Raw genomic sequence first — 16,511 nt, forward strand, 5'->3', positions numbered from 1 at the left:
CCTTTGTGTGTAAAAATTATTTACATGTGTGTACATTGTGTGGTTTAGGTAGCTGGGGCAGGAGTTGCGGCATCTCCCTCTTCCACCTGATTTTTCAGCAGGAGGAACTTGAGCACAGGGTCAAGGTACTCCATGATGGTTTCTTTCACTCCTCGTTCCAGCAAGTACCCTTCTGTCTCAATCTCTGTGTTCTCCTTCCCTGCCACTGCCTCCATGGACGTCTGCAGGAACCGCAAGCTCACCAGTACAGAAGCCTAGGACAGAAGTAGAGAGGAAGTGAGATCATAGTAGTACAGGCTACTTTGCAGAGTATCTTTAAACATTTACAAGGTACAAATGGGGACTAATGAAAATTCTAAATGTTGCAACACCATTATATGCCAATCCCATGTCTTAATCATCCTCGAGTAGTACCACTAATCATTGTGAGATTACCCGAACTTCTCTAGTCTACCTGTAAAAGGAAGATTGACAGCACTCCGGCTCCGATGGTGTTCATCAGGCCCATGTAGTAGTGGACCAGGGCCTCTCTGCAGCCTCGCAGGTAGATGTTAAGTTCCTCTGTTTGGTAGTCATAGTTGTAGTGAGCTGAGTTGTTGGTGAGCTGATACTGGATACATGGCCTCGGAGAGCTGGGGTTGCAGCAACTGAATGGGACTCCATCTACCAAGTAACGACCATCCACATTGCTCTTGATGCGGCTAAAGGAATGAACAAAAGTTTACCAACATTACTTCGTTACTTTATAACCGCTTAACTTTACTCTGCTACATACTTACTCTTTCACTTCCTTAGAGCTGAAGTCCAGGTAGCGGTTGCTAATCCACTGGACCTCAAACCAGTCCCTGAAGTCGTTGTTTCCACAGCACTGAAACTCCATCTGCAGGCGATCAATGTTCTGCTTTTGGAAGCAGCGGCCTGGGGTATCCGTATCCTTGTAGAAACGGATGCCGTTCCTCAAGCCCCCCTTCAGAGAAGACTCCAGACTGCCCTTCATTGCGTAGCTCATGATGACAGATAGCAGCATGAGCACAGTGAAGAAGCAAGAGACAGCAAAGTAGGGCTTCAAGAAATTCTTCCAGCGTGGAAATTTCCCAGCGTCCAGGGCGTCCTGACAGATCTTTGATGCAAAGTAGTTGATGCCCAAGGAGGCCAGACCAACGATCATGAGGGTGTTGGGCACAATTTGTACGTCTGCATTATCCATTACCTGACAGAAAGTCAAACAGCAAGATGAGTGTAAATTTAACCGTTCCGATATTAACATCTCTCCCTGCTCATGGGGACAGGGACTTGTCCTGACAGCAGCCAAAAATGGCAACCACATAAAAGCAGTTTTTTCTTTCTAAACTCTGTTTTTAATGCATAACCTTAACAAGTCATTGTTTATATTAAAGTCAGCTGTGGTTAAAAACAAACATTGTTTGATTTATTTGTTGTAAAAAGTATGTAAATTGTTTTTTTCTCTTTTTTAGTCAGGTTTTGTATGAGAGCAGCCTTCAGAAGCAAGGATTAGGTTGATTGAGACTGACAGAGCCTAGTTTATGAAATGATGACTCAGGGGTCAAAGTGGGTCACAGGTGTATCTACCTCTTCTAAAGCTTCTCAGCAGGTGATTCCTTTTTCTCTTTCGCCTCAAAATGATATGCCAGTCTGCAGTTTAAGATTTGTGCAGGAGGTATTTAACAAGCATATTTGATGCAAATTCGTGTGTAATTAGCTTCATCCCTTCACAGTTTAACAGCTAAATTGTTGATATTTCATTGTGTAACGGTGTTGGTTTAGATCTATTATAACCATGAGCTTTGTGACATCTATCTTTAACAATTATCATTACACAGCGGTCACAGTTACACAAACATACGAAGCAAATACTTTTTTGAATTTAAAAAGCAAATAAACAATCAATTTTAATATTTTTAGGTAATCATCGGGCAACATACAAAGTAGGCTTAGCGATAGATAGATAGATAGATAGATAGATAGATAGATAGATAGATAGATAGATAGATAGATAGATAGATAGATAGATAGATAGATAGATAGATAGATAGATAGATAGATAGATAGATAGATAGATAGATAGATAGATAGATAGATAGAATAATGCATGTAAAACATCAAGTACCTGTTCCCTCCTACGGAGCTCTATCTTGAGAACACACCCCAGGGTGAAGGTCGTGGCTCCAGCAACTGTGGCACACCATGATAGGAGCCACAGTCCCTGGGCGAGCTTCACCCTTTTCTGGAAGGGGAACTTCATCTTCATTACCACCATGGTTGCAGCAAGGGAGTCCGAGTCTTACCGGGGGAGTAGGGGAAGGAGAGCGACGAAACAACTAGGGACGGTGCTGTACCTTGTCTGTAAGAGAGGAGGTGAGGTAAGAGGCAGGACTCCAAACCCCCAGATGTAAAGATAACAGAACTAAAACACAATGCTGAAAACAGACCAGTAGCAACTGTGCAAAGCACTTTTACTGCACACTGATTAAAATCTTTGTGCAGGAAAATAAACAACAACAAAAGTTAAGAGGTCAATGCAAAATCCAGGGTGAATGCAGATGTAAAGGTTCAGATCCTGAGTTGTTAATGTGTCAAAGTTCACCTTGTTTTTGTCCCCAAAAAAGTCCTGAAAAAAGTCCAGATATCTCCACCGACCACTGTGCACCGTCCAGTGTGCCACACAGTGGATTTGGCACACTGGATTTGGCAAACCAGGATTCTGGGAGCGTCTTACCACTAATGCCTACCTATCCTATTAAACTGGTCTGTGAATCCAGGCCATTGTCTGCTCAGCACCCATCTCTCACGCACAGGGACATAGATGACAAACCAAATTGAACCTGACAGGGAGATGAGTATTATTAGTGTGTAAGTCATTGTCTATTTGACACAGATCCTCTGGACACTGCTTCAAATTGTGTCATATACTGTAATTGATACATAATAAAAACATTACCATAATATAAATCTAAGATGTATAATTAGTAGTATTAGTATTAATATTGCTCTTGTCTGCTATTCATGAGTACAGTGAGTCAATACACTGACAATGATGAATTGTTCCTCTTCAGCCATGGCCTGAGGGAATGTGGGAGAGATATCCTTTAATGCATAAGGAGCTCAGATGGACAAATATAACTCTGCCTGATGCCAGGATGTTAAATGTAATACTGATTTTTCACGACAAGACAGGAGCATCAAAGAGGGCACAATTTCGCAACATGTTACCCTTAAGCATGTCAGTTATATGCATCTCTTTATGTTAACACAGTTAATTACAGTTTAAAGGGATTGCAACTCTTAAAAGTCACAAAACTAGTCTGTTATGGCAGCTGGGAGGTATCGCTATTTGCTTTACACATGTAAACATCCTCACAATAATTTAAAGTATTGGCATTACCCTACCTTTACAGGGAAACTCCGTCTGATCGGAACTTTCAGAAGCAATCAGAAATTAAATGTAAACGTATGTTTGAAATCATGTCTTCTCTTTCTTCTTTCAGTTTATTAGGTGTTGCAAGGACAGACAGACATACATGATGGCATGCACATAATATGTTCGGATGCTACGCAAGTTACATAATATAATATAATATAATATAATATAATATAATATAATATAATATAATATAATATAATATAATATAATATAATATAATATAATATAATATAATATAATAGTACTATTTACAAGAAAAAAATGAAATTAGATTGACAGGAAAACAAAAGTAAAATACTTCTAGTATGTTTCTACAGTGTGTTCAACAATAGATAGATGTGGTTACCTACGCAAAATTCATTTAATATACAGTCTCTACATACAGAACATAACATAAACTGAATGTCTATTTTGATGTTGGTTGCAGAGATGACAAACAAGAAAAGAAATATACTGTATCTACTTAAATGACCTATCTATCAACAAAAATAAACATTTACATGTTATCATTTAATGACCAGAGGAAGTTTCAAGATAATTGGCTAAAACTCTATTTATAGGTAGTTTTTATGGTTTAAATTTAAAAAGTCTCCCCATATTACTGGATCAGAACCACAGAGCCACCTGGGAAACAGCTGAACTTTCTTCTGCAGATTCAAAGGACTTTAAGAAGCCCAGCTGCTTCAAAGTCTTGAATGGAAAAGCCCATAATGACTGAGAATCATCATTGACATATTCCTCCTGCAACTATAATGAAATGTGCATTCTGTTTACTATCACAGCTGTGTCCGCTCTCCTTTCAACACTTCTGAAATCCCTCCTGTCCAGCCATGCACCTCAGCCCTGCCCTGCACTCTCCCCTCAGTGGACTGTGATTCACATATGAAATGGTTGAGCATCTCCTCAGCTGACCGCAGGCTGGCCAGGCTGCTATCTGCCTCTGACATCCTGCTTTCCGATAGCCTCCCAATAACTGTGGCTATGTCATCGCCTGACGTCCAGTGATGAATAATTTCATTATCTAAATCCTCAATAACTTCCTTCCTTGTGTGGTGGAGGTTCATCATGGCCCCTGTGCCTCTCAGCTCTTTTTGCATGTGATGCCGTGCTGATGGGATTTCCTCCAGGCTAGCTGACCGGATCAGAATGGCAGAACCAAGGTTTGGGCTTGTGGCAATCCTGTAACCTCCCTCGCCTGTCATTCCGTCAGAGAGATTCTTGAGGCCAGAGGGGCATGAGGTGGTTTGGGTTGGTAAAATCTCACTGTGGATGGTGAACTGGAGATGAGGTATCTGCAGTGGACGTGGAGAGTGTGGCCTGACAACCTCCTCCGCTCCTGACTCACTGTCTTTGTCCATGTCTTCCTGGTGTTTCCATGCATGACCTCTGTTTGACCCTGTTAGTATAAACCGTGGGGTTTCTTCTCCCATCTCTGACCAATCAGACTCCTCCTCCTCTGGAACAGGCCCCAAAGGTTGCTCCTGCCCAGTGGCTTTGGGCTTTCCGTAGTGGCTGTCCATGAACTGAGCCGGAGGGGGAGCAATAGGGAGAATGACCTGATTTATAGTGTCTTCAGACTGAAAATGAAGGTTGGTTTTCTGTAGAACAGATGTAAAGTATAAAGAAGAAAGTAAGAAGTTTTTGTATCTTGTAAATTACTTTTTTTTTTTACATTTGTTGTTCTTTTATTGTAATATTTACAGTCATTGTTGTAGTGCCCTTTAATGATTTTATTTTGTCTTTTGACCTGAATATAAATATCTTACACCAAATGTCTCCATGGTGTTGGCATATTTTGCATCAGCAAGCTTGGCTGTTATGTCAGAAATACGCCAGTTTAACCTTTCACGTTCCCCTTCCATATTTTGGGCCTGTGAGAAGAGTTAGCACAACTGTCATCACAGATCAATATTATCAACACTGCAAAAACCTTTTAAACATGCAATCATGATTCTAACAATGAAATATTTTTATATCTCACCACTGAGTGAAGCTTTTGCTCTAGAAGACTGTTGGTCTGTTGTGTGGAGGAGCAGTTTTCATGAAGTCTAAATAGAGCAGAAAAGGATATATAGGGATATACTGCATTTGTTGGTACAAAAACTTGAATTTGCTGTGGACATAATGAGATAAAGTAATATAAGCATGCAGTTTATAATTTCCATTCCTAACCTTTTAAACCTCTCTGTGAGGTTGCCGAGCTCCATTTGTGTCTTCTGAAGTTCTGCCTCCAACAGCTTTTGGCTGCTCATGAATTCCTCTCCTAAGCATTCCATCCTCACTGCTGTCTTCAGCAAACTATGGTGCAGACCTTCATTTTGCCCCTGCAGTATCCTGCTCAGGACAAATACACAACAAACCAATGACAGACAATTTACATATTTTTTAATTGTGATAATTGTTATTATTATCATTTTAGGTGTTAAGTTAATCTGCATCACAGTCATAAATAGAATGACACTCACATGATTCTACCCAGCTCATGTGTCTTTTCCTGTATTAAAGGTAAAAAAAAAGTTAAAAAAAAAAGTGAAAACAGAACATTTAAAGGGTACTTCTATTAATGTCTAAAGATAAAGAAAGTAAAAAAAGAGGCAAAATAAAAGAGCATCAGTTTTTAATGTGAATTGATTACCATTAGCATGCTAACTAATCTATGGCCCTGTAATGAATGATCTATTGTCCACCATGACGTGCACACTGCTGCCTAAATCAATAGGAAACAAATGAGTGGAACATCATTACATAATATGTTAATGAAGCACATAACATACAGGCAGCTACATCCCTTCCAGTTATTTCTTACCAAACTTAAAAGCCATACCTGATGTAATGTTGGGCCAATAAAGCTTGTCTGTTCCTCTTCCTGACTGGAGGGGCTGCTGGTGTTTCTGGGTGAATCTGTCTTGCTGGAAAGAGACTGTGGCTTTCTGTGTGAAGGTGGACTGCCAGCAGAGTGCCCCTTTAAATGAGAGTGGTCATCAAGCCCATCCTGGTGGTGATCATGGTGGTGATAATTTCCTTGGTGATGCTGATGAGACTCTCTGTGATGGTCTCCGTGGTGGTGGTGGTGAGATTGACCATGATCATGATCTTTACTGTGGTGGTCTTCATGGTGATGGTGATGGCTTGGACTGTGGTGGTCTCTGTGGTGATGTTCATATGATTCAATGTTGTGGTCTCCATGGTGATGGTGATGCCCCAAACTGTTGTGGTCTCCATGGTGATGTTCATGGGCTTCACTGTGGTGGTCTTCATGGTGATGTTCATGGGCTTCACTGTGGTGGCCTCCATGGTTATGGCAATGAGCTTCCCCATGGTGATCTTCATGATGGTGATGATGGCCTGGACTGTGGCCGTCTTCATGGTGGTGTTCATGTGAATCCTTGGGGTAGTCTCCATGATGATGGTGGCCTGGACTTTGCCGATCTCCATGGTGATACTCATGTTCTTCCTTAGGGTGGTGTGGATGAGCTTTACTATGGTGGTCATCAGGGTGATGGTGAAGATGGCCAGAACCGTGGTGGTCTCCATAGTGTTGTTCATGCACTTCACTGTGGTGGTCCCCATGGTGATGGCCTGGACCATGGTGGTCTCCATGGTGATGTTCATGTGCTTCACTGTGGTGGTGTTCATGGTGATGGTGATGGCCTGGACCATGGTGGTCTCCATGGTGATGTTCATGTGCTTCACTGTGGTGGTGTTCATGGTGATGGTGATGGCCTGGACTATGGTGGTCTTTATTGTCATGTTCATGCTCCACACTGTGGTGGTTTCCATGGTGGTGGTGATGGCCTGGACCATGGTGGTCTTTATTGTCATGTTCATGCTCCACACTGTGGTGGTTTCCATGGTGGTGGTGATGGCCTGGACCATGGTGGTCTTTTTTGTCATGTTCATGCTCTTCACTGTGGTGGTTTCCATGGTGGTGGTGATGACCTGGACCATGGTGGTCTCTATGGTGATGTTCATGCTCTTCACTGTGGTGGTTTCCATGTTTATGGCGATGGCCTGATCCATGGATGTCTTCATGGTGATGTTCATGCTCTTCACTATGGTGGTTTCCATGGTGGTGGTGATGACCTGGATCATTGTGATCTCTGTCGTGATGTTCATGCTTTTCACTGTGGTGTTTTTCATGGTGATGGTGATGGCCTGGACTGTGTCTGTCACTATGGTGATGCTGGTGACTGTGGTCTGTGTTGTGATGATCAGATTCTCTGTGGTGGTCTCCATGGTGATGGCGATGGCCTGGACTGTGGTGGTCTTCACAGTGATCTCTGTTCTGATGGTGATGTGGTGTGGTGTGGTGACCCTCATGATGATGAGTTGGATTATGATGATGGGGATGATCATGGCGGTCTGCATGGTGATGGCAATGAGAATGGTCATGGTGGTCTCCATGGTGATGGTGATGACCATGGCCATGGTGGTCTCCATGATGCTGATGGTGGGTTGCACTGTGTTGCTCACCATGATAATGAGTTGGACTGTAGCTCCCTCTATAGTGATGATGATGTGCTGGGCTGTGGTGGTCTTTGTTGTGATAAGTGGGGCTATGGTGATGCCTATGGTGATAGAGAGGACTGTGGTGGTGTCCCTGGTGATGATGGTGGTGACATGTGGTTGGGTGATCTTTGTGTAGATGGTGATGACTTGGACAATCATAGTCTTCATGGTGGTGATGATAATGATGGTGACCAGAGGTGTGATGGTCTCCTTGATGATGGTGGTCATGGCGCTTAAAAGAAGATGAGCGGGACCGGTGCTCTGGAGTTTGAGACGATGAGTTTTGCCTTTTCAAACAGCTAATGTCAGTGCAGCTTTTTGGTCGGTAATGCATGTGATGGGGAGACTCTGAAGAAGGGCGATTGTGATGGTGGAAAGATCTAGAATGAGAAAGCCGAGGAGAGTGGGAATGTTTGCTTGAATGTTTGCTTGTATGTGTCTGCATGCCAGAGCTAGCTGAGTCTGCACTGGCAGGCCGACTTCTCTGCTGTCTTGATCTCTCAGTGCTGCTGTCTGCTGTCCTGGATCTCTGAGAGGCCTGCCCTGGACTGGAGGGTCTTTGAGCATTTGTAACACCAAGAGTGGTGAGTCTCATTGGACTGAGCACCTGCCTTGTGATCTCATTAAGAAATGCAGAGAATTTCATTTTTTCTTTCATTAAATTTTTCTTGGCTTCACTTTGTCTCCTCTCTTCTTCATTTGCATCCTCATTTCCATGGCTTTCCCTGTCTTTGGGTGTAGTGAGAGCCTCCATTGATTTGGCTTTGCGGAAACTTCCATTTCCAGAGCCTCTTTTAATATTTTTTGCTTTCTTTGAAGTTGCCTGGGAGGGGCCACTGTGAGAGGACTTGCCTTTCTCTCGTTTCTGTCTGGCAGATAACCTGTTAGGATGGTTTCTATTAAACATCAAAGGGCGTGTGTCATCTTCTTCTTCAAAGTATCTGTGTTTCCCAGAAATGTCAGTACAAGACTGAGAATGCTGGGGCTTCCTAAGTGGATGTCTATCTGTACTGCTGTTTTCAGAAGACAGGCTAGTAGAAGAGGAAGATACAGAAGATGAAGAGAATGAAGAGGAGGAGGAAGAAGAGGAAGAAGAAGAAGAGGAGGAAGAGGAAGAGGAGGAAGAGGAGGAGGGTGATGATGAAGAGGAAGAAGAAGAGGAACCAGTTGAAGAACTTGAGGAAGCGCCTGAAAGAGAAACACGGTGGTGGTTTTGCTTGTGGTGGTAATGTTGATGGCTGGGACGATGATCACTGAGAAGGCTTTCCTCTGTTGTTGAATGGGTGCTATTTGAAAAAGAAAACATGGCTGTTAAAGTTACTCTGATCTACTACAATAAACTCAAATCCCCCCTCTGTAGAATATCAGCTATTAATTTAAAACATCACTGATCTTATTTATAAATTATAAACAGACAGACTTACTCATGACTGTCGTTGTCATCTGACTGTTGCTTGTAATGATGATGCCTGTGGCCTTGGTGGTGGTGCTGCTTCGTTTGTTGAATTTTTGAGCCGGCAGTCTTTCCATGCTTGTGGTCTTTTTCTTGACGATCACACATCTCAGACTTGTGACCTTTGACACCTCTGGTGTTCTGATGAGGATGTAAAGGTCTGAAGTGTTTCTCCATCAACTGGCACTACTCTTGAGAGATCCTGGACAAATATTGAAACCTGGAGAAATATATATTTTAAACTTTGTTACACAATTCACCTTTCTTTAGGAAAAAAATCGGAACACAGATATTCTTACATTTTTAACACAAATCAAAAAAGGGTGGATGCTGACATCTTACATAGTATCAGTATTTCAATACTTATATTTCAAGATCATTACCGTTAAAATTTAAGCATATGATTTCTAATATGCACATATTATTAAAGCGAACGAATGCAATCCTCCATACAGCAAAATAAAGTTTTAAAGATAGAATCCTACAGGGGTTCAAATAGTATGAACCAGAGCAACAATAGGAATACTAAATTATAAAACATCATCCCAAGAAGATAATCCAACAAATCTGTCTGTCATACAGTTAACATTTGTACTTACCCTCTTAGATGGAGAGTCTCTGGGTGATGCACCTTCTAATTAAAGTGGGAAGCTCATGTGAAACACACACATTCACATGTCAATATATACCCCCGTGACATCCAATGACAGAAAGGCCAGTTGCTGCTTTGAACTATATTAAACTCAATGAAGCGCCTTGGCGTGTATGGATGAGTGATATAGTGTACGTGACTTCAAATGCAACAAACATGATCAATGCAAGGTTCAATAACTTTTCTGTTTTGCACGAACATGTTAGCATGTTGTTTGATGCTATACAAGCTGCGACACATCAGTGTAAAGCAACGTTATTCTCTGATTTTCATCGTAAATCATGTCAAAACTTCAAAGATACTTTATTTTGTAGATCCCCTGAGTGTAAATTCACTGTGTATTCATCTTATGTCTGAGCAACCAGAAAACACTGGCTTCCAGCATTTGTTCTTTACTGTGCACAGGGTTGCCTTCAGTGTAGTACATCAAAAATAGAAATAAAATGTCAGAGGTCAAGTCTGCAGTTGAAGTAGGCCTGAATGACTGGAGGCGCAGTGGTGGGTGGGTATAATATGTCTTTTTGTATTGCTTATGTTTTTAGAATATTCACATATTTGAATGTATTAGAGCTTGTTTTGATTATGTGAATGGGACTATATTTCTGTGAGGCACAAATGAACCTCTCCAGATGTTCAGTATAAAGATATTTCTCCCTCTCTTGATTTGGCATCACAAGTTTAAATGAGGTGCAGACAGACTGCACTGCACATTAACAAGCTTCATGTAATTGATCAGGATGTCCCTATTATGTCAGTGCAATGGGCAGTCTAATAACTCAAGATAGAGAGAAATACATTGAACTCCAATAGAGTGACAAAAGCAATTACACATCACAAGCGATAAAGTTGTTTTACTGAGGCACAAATGACTGCAACCATTTTCAAATGTCAAAAAATATATCAGGCAACACAAACCAAAGCTTTGTGGTATATGCAGATGCCACGTCTGTCATCATGGTTGTAATATTGCGGCATGTATAATTTCATCACCGCCGGCAGCTTTCCCTGCATCGATGCTTTCATTGATCAAATCCAGTGACAATCAATGGCAAATCTGCATTGCTGTCACTGTCTGGCAAACATGATGGAAAGTTAGGAGAGTCAGCTAACACTCACATGCAAGTACGTCATGTATTGGTAGATGTTTAGAACACTGATATGTCTACGCTTGAGGATTTCCAAGGACAGCATGTGACAAATTTACAACATGGAAGATGTTAACAAAGACATAACAATGAATCTTCTTATGGAGTAAGGCTATTTACGAAATATGTTTCAGCAATATAAGTGATTTGTGAGGGGTAAAACGTATTCTTTTGTCAGATGTGAACATCAGAGCAACTCTGTGAGTCTTAGAACAACTGTTGACCATTTGTCACAAAGCATCATACAAGGGAGCAGAAAACACAAACACAAATGAGCATAATGCAACAAGATAATATGGATTAGACAGTTTTTTAACTCAAATTCTGAACTAATTATCTTACAGATTATAAACATGTAATGCACAAATATTACAGTATAATGCAGGATATGGAATTGCACTGAGACCAAAGCTGACCCTGGTGTCCTTTCACTGAGCTCACTGACCTCCACAAAACATTTAGTGGGAGGTCCTGAGCTGGATGCAGATGCACCACCAGGGGGCATTGCATGCAAAACATTTGGTTGAGCAATGCATTCAATCTATGCATCAGATTTCCTCTAAAGGGACAGGTCTGCACACACAGAACAAGAACTTGACAACTAATCACTATGCTACTTGATTGTGCTTGGGTGGTTGGGTGGTGTGTTTGTCCACAACAAACCTGTGTTTATGAGTGGGTATTCACAGCATTACACTGTGAATGTGCTGAGACTTTTAACAAGTGATAAAATGAGATCCACACTGCAACATCTCTGAAAGTCACTGATTTATTATGATAGACGTGTAGTGTTATGCTACAGTGAGACACTGTAAAAGAGTACAAGTAATTTTTCGCTGTCATCCGTCCACTTGTTTTCTAAGAAACTATTCATCAATCATCACTTCAGTGCAAATATTCTGAATAAAAACCAATCTCTTCATTTACAGTGTGGAATCCAAATCACTGGTGTGTTATGAGGCAGCAGCTGCTTCATAATAAGTGAGCAGTAAAACAACAAACTAGTTTGCTTTGCAGCAGTAAAATATGCAACAATTACATATTTCCATCAAAGCTGCACAATATACCCGACAGCAGAAGAAAATGGTCATGACACAAAATACGGACTTTCTGTGTTTTCCCATTTAATGGTCAATCAAAAACGTCAGAAAATGAACATACAGTATGTACGGCAAGTCTAAAAGCAAAGCACTCTGTTTGTAGAAGTAATGCAAATACCCATAAATAGTTGTGTATTGTGTATTTCTGACCCCAGTTCTGAGGACCATATCCTCTCTAAAGGAGAAACGTATGAGGCCACTCAAATCAAACAACTGTCATCAGTCTGTGTAAAGGTTAAGTTTCAGATTATATACATCTCAACTTCTCTGCCAGCATAAGATGCTCTTTCAGCATTTACACTTACATTTTCTTTTCCATTAAACGGCAGAAAATAACCAAAAAGATCACAGACAAATATTGGTTGGAACTACAAATATAAAATACAGCCCCTCATCCTCAAAGCAACGATTACTGTATCCTCCGTCTATATGCACCGAGCCTTGGTCAACTGTGGAATCTTGTGTGTTGCTTTGCTCCTGATTTACATTTTTTGTTACGTAAAGGGCCCTGAAGCGTTCCTATTGCCTGATGTAAATGGAACCAGGGATTGCCGCCTTCACATTAAAAAAAAAAAAAGAGCACCTTCTTCCAGTTGGTTAAACAGCTCCCTCTTCTGGGCTAGCTGTGTACTGTAAAGTCCCATTTCAGCTCCTACTTGGGCTCATAGAATGTTGTGTAACTCACACAGAAAAGCAGGATCATGGGTCAGTTTTTCCCCACACGGATGTTGGGGTTAAGAAGAGGATCTAAATTTGGGTCTGAGCCAGCTGAGGCACGTCCAAGTTTCGCCATTATGATTATCAATGTAAAGAATCCTAGAACGCCAACCACTAGAAGCATGAAGACACGCTGTCTCCAGGACAGAGATGTCCGCTTTCCACCTGTGCGGTTCCTGAACAAAAAAAACAAAATCAGAGATTACAGTCTATATTCATCTTTTCTTTATCTCTACCCAATAGTGGAGGACTCATGTCCATAATATAGCATCGCAATACTAACCTGAGAATTTGAGCAAACCAACTCAGTGCTGGTCGCCGCCGGTACTTGTCATCATCAAAGTCAATCTGTGTGACAGAGCTGTGAGCTATGTCCCGTGTGTCGTAGATCTTTCTTGGTGATGATGCTGCAGGAAAAACAATAAACATGTTAAATAAATGCTTTTTGGCTCCTCTACATGAAGAGAAGGATTTGCTATAACTATACCTGTGTGTATTGTAATAGTGTCATTGGGGGCAGTAGTAAAATTCATCACAGAGTCCGGCATATTTGGATCCCCATTTTTATGACCTCTATGGTCATCCTGTGCTGCAGGTGAAAGAGCATTAGGTGGCGGGCTGTGGCTGGTGTTGTAGGAGTGGCTGGGGTATATGTTACTTTGTTCTTGTGCTATAAAAATGAAAAAAAAAAAAAAAAAATCAGATCATCTGCATCTGCAACAGTGCATTTACAATTTTTCCAATTAATTAAAGCACTGGAATATTCTGTAAAGAATAATAAAATTCTAAGAATAATAAATAATCGGCATTATTAATAAATGCATGGTGAAGTTTACAGGATAAAGGTAATGGCTCACCATCAAATGTTGACCAGTTTGTATAATCAGTGACATCAGTAACTGTGGTCTCTTCTAGGGTTATAATGGGTTCCTCGATCTGTCAGTCAAAAATGACATTGTTTAGAACATAAAATCTTTTGAATTGATTTTAAACTGACCTTGAAATGCAGAGAATACAAAATAAAGAAACATTCGTTTTCTTCTTGACTAGTATATGTCTAGAAATAAGACTAGTTGAGAGATCAGCTAACAGGAGACTTGACAGGTCCTTACCAGTGGCAACCCTAAACCAGCTCGGGCCCAATTAACAGATGACAGCTGTTCTTTCAGCACATCAGCAATTGGGCTGGCCAGGTTGGAAGGGGGAAACACTGGACCCTGACAGGTGGGACACTGGTATCCAGCTGGAGCCGTGTGGAGAGGCAGCCGAGATGCCAAGTTGTTAAGACATGACCAGTGAAAGACATCTGTGGGAACAAAACAGGAGGGTCATGATTTTTCAGAAGATACAGGATAAGAGTAGGTTTAAGTACAAGATACTGGTTGAGCAGTTCCTTTGACAAATGTATGCATGTAGTCCTAATAACTAAATAATACAGAAATAATAAAATAAGTTATATTCATATTAATTGAATAGAAAAAATAAGCTAGACAGCGTTACCATAGCAGACCAGTCTGACGGTGTCTTGTGTAGTCAGTGGATTATTGCACAGAGTACAGTTGGGGTTGTAGTCGCTGTCCTGAAGCCACTGCAGATATGACTGCACGATACACTACGGGGCAGCACATTGATACACAGAAAGTTAACATGATGCCACATGTTTTGCACAAACATACATGTAATACTCTTTGTTGACCCACTGACCTTGTTGTGGTTGGAGACAAGGCAATGCTCGCACACGTTCACACGATGTTCAAAGCAGAATAAATTGGTCACCTTTCTCTTGGGACACTTGCAAAGACCCATGGTGACCTGCGACGAGGACAAACAAAAACAAATGCAGGTTTGGTATTGATGTATAAAACAACTTGTCCTGATTTAGTCGTTCACTAAATCAGAAACAGTGACCCCTTATGCATAGAACAGAAACACACAAACTAAGAGACTGACTGAAGCAGCCTGAGCCAAAGAAACATCATGAGCCCTAAAATGTTTCTTGTTGTCACCTTGACAGTCCTTACAGTGTTTATAATAAATGCATTATTATTCATAAAGGCAGTGGTTCATTAGCATTTCAGACATCATACATATGCTTCCCTCGTACATAGTCAGATATCACTAAAATGCATTAATTTCAGATTTGCGCTTATATTCTGGGGGGAAAAGTTTTAACAACACCATAAAAGGTTTTATTATACTACCTGTTACTATGTTGGGGGGACAATTAGATAAAGGGAGAATGTAGTTTATAGATATAATACAGTAAAATAAGTCAGAGGTGTTGGTTCCATCTCGATTAAATTAGGTATAAATGGCTTTTAAATGCTGGTTTATCGCATGATACCAGTGTCACCCTGTTATCATCATGTCATAAGCAGTAGATGGACAGTCCTAAAGAAGGTGAGTACGTTTAATAAAAGTATATTAAACAAACAGAAATTCTAACACCTCCACACTCGCGTAATGACAATACAATTCAATTATTAGCAAGTTAACATTCACGCACAGCAGCGAATGTTGATCACACTGACTTGTGTATCTGTTCTTTCAGCTGCTACACTACACACAGCTGCTAACTTGATACAAGTTATTGGACAAAAACCGAGAGGTTCCAAGTCATTTTTAGCTGAAACGCCACGTTGAATACAAACTAATACTTCTGGTCACCAACGATAATTTGTCACATAGACTAACAGCAACATTTTACGAGCTAACATCAGTTAGCTGCTAGCTTAGCTGGAAGTTATCAAGTGTGGTAGCGTAAGCAAGCTAATCTAGCTAGCGGGTGGAGTTGGAGGAAGTAAGAACGCAACGACAAACGTTCGTTTTACCTGTCTCACAGACTTTATTCAAGTCTCGCTCGGTTTAGGTGCTGGTGTGCGACTGTCATTTAAGCTTCCTTGTCAAATTCACATGGAAGGCGGCTCCAGAATATGTCATCAGTGAACCTAAACTGGTTCCTTCCTCTGTCTGTTTATGTGCCACGTCTCTTCCGGTTCTGCGTCTTCTTCGTGTCTTTTCCAACACGCCCACAGGCGCATGCTGCCATCTACTGAGTCGGAGTGCACATTTGTTTTCATTTCATTTGACACTTTTATGGTATTGATATCATACCCAAATGTTTGTATAAGAGAGTGTGTACTGTATAACCTGCCAACATCTGTATTTGTGACAACAGAGTGCTACTGTAAGTTTTTACACCCCGGATCTGACATTCTTTCTCTTTTGGGGTGTTTAAAATTCAATTAAACTTTTAATTTTAATCAAACACATTCTTTTCAACAGAGATACTTATATGTTTTATTAGACTATCAAGATTTTTTTTATTTTAAAGAAAGTTGATTTGATCTTAATAGGCTCATTTTAGGCTTTCTGTGTTGCTTCTGCTTTTAAACCCCCTTCTACAGGATGCTGGGTTCACTCACAAATCTGCTCTGTCCCTGTAGATAAAGATGTTAACCTTTCATCTGCAAATCAGTCCAGAATATGTTGT

At 40.9% G+C, this 16,511-nt stretch overlaps 2 protein-coding genes across 2 annotated transcripts; both read right to left on the reverse strand.

Annotated features, from left to right (window-relative positions):
- Positions 1–7: 7 nt before the first annotated feature.
- LOC114446313 (peripherin-2-like) lies at positions 8–2,278 on the reverse strand. Its single transcript, XM_028421836.1, has 4 exons — positions 2,129–2,278; positions 780–1,210; positions 455–701; positions 8–254 (listed from the first exon to the last, which is right to left on the reverse strand). Exons 1-4 carry the CDS (start codon positions 2,276–2,278, stop codon positions 45–47), a joined length of 1,038 nt encoding a protein of 345 aa, XP_028277637.1. The 3' UTR covers positions 8–44.
- A 9,670-nt stretch (positions 2,279–11,948) lies between these two features.
- On the reverse strand, positions 11,949–16,015 carry zfpl1 (zinc finger protein-like 1). The gene is made up of 8 exons (XM_028422511.1): positions 15,850–16,015; positions 14,723–14,830; positions 14,519–14,630; positions 14,131–14,324; positions 13,876–13,954; positions 13,506–13,688; positions 13,302–13,425; positions 11,949–13,194 (listed from the first exon to the last, which is right to left on the reverse strand). The coding sequence occupies exons 2-8, from the start codon at positions 14,822–14,824 to the stop codon at positions 13,008–13,010; spliced, it is 981 nt and encodes a 326-aa protein (XP_028278312.1). The 5' UTR covers positions 14,825–14,830; positions 15,850–16,015; the 3' UTR covers positions 11,949–13,007.
- Positions 16,016–16,511: the final 496 nt, after the last annotated feature.

The sequence above is a fragment of the Parambassis ranga genome, chromosome 14 (assembly GCF_900634625.1).
Source record: "Parambassis ranga chromosome 14, fParRan2.1, whole genome shotgun sequence".
Classification (NCBI taxonomy): Eukaryota; Metazoa; Chordata; class Actinopteri; family Ambassidae; genus Parambassis; species Parambassis ranga.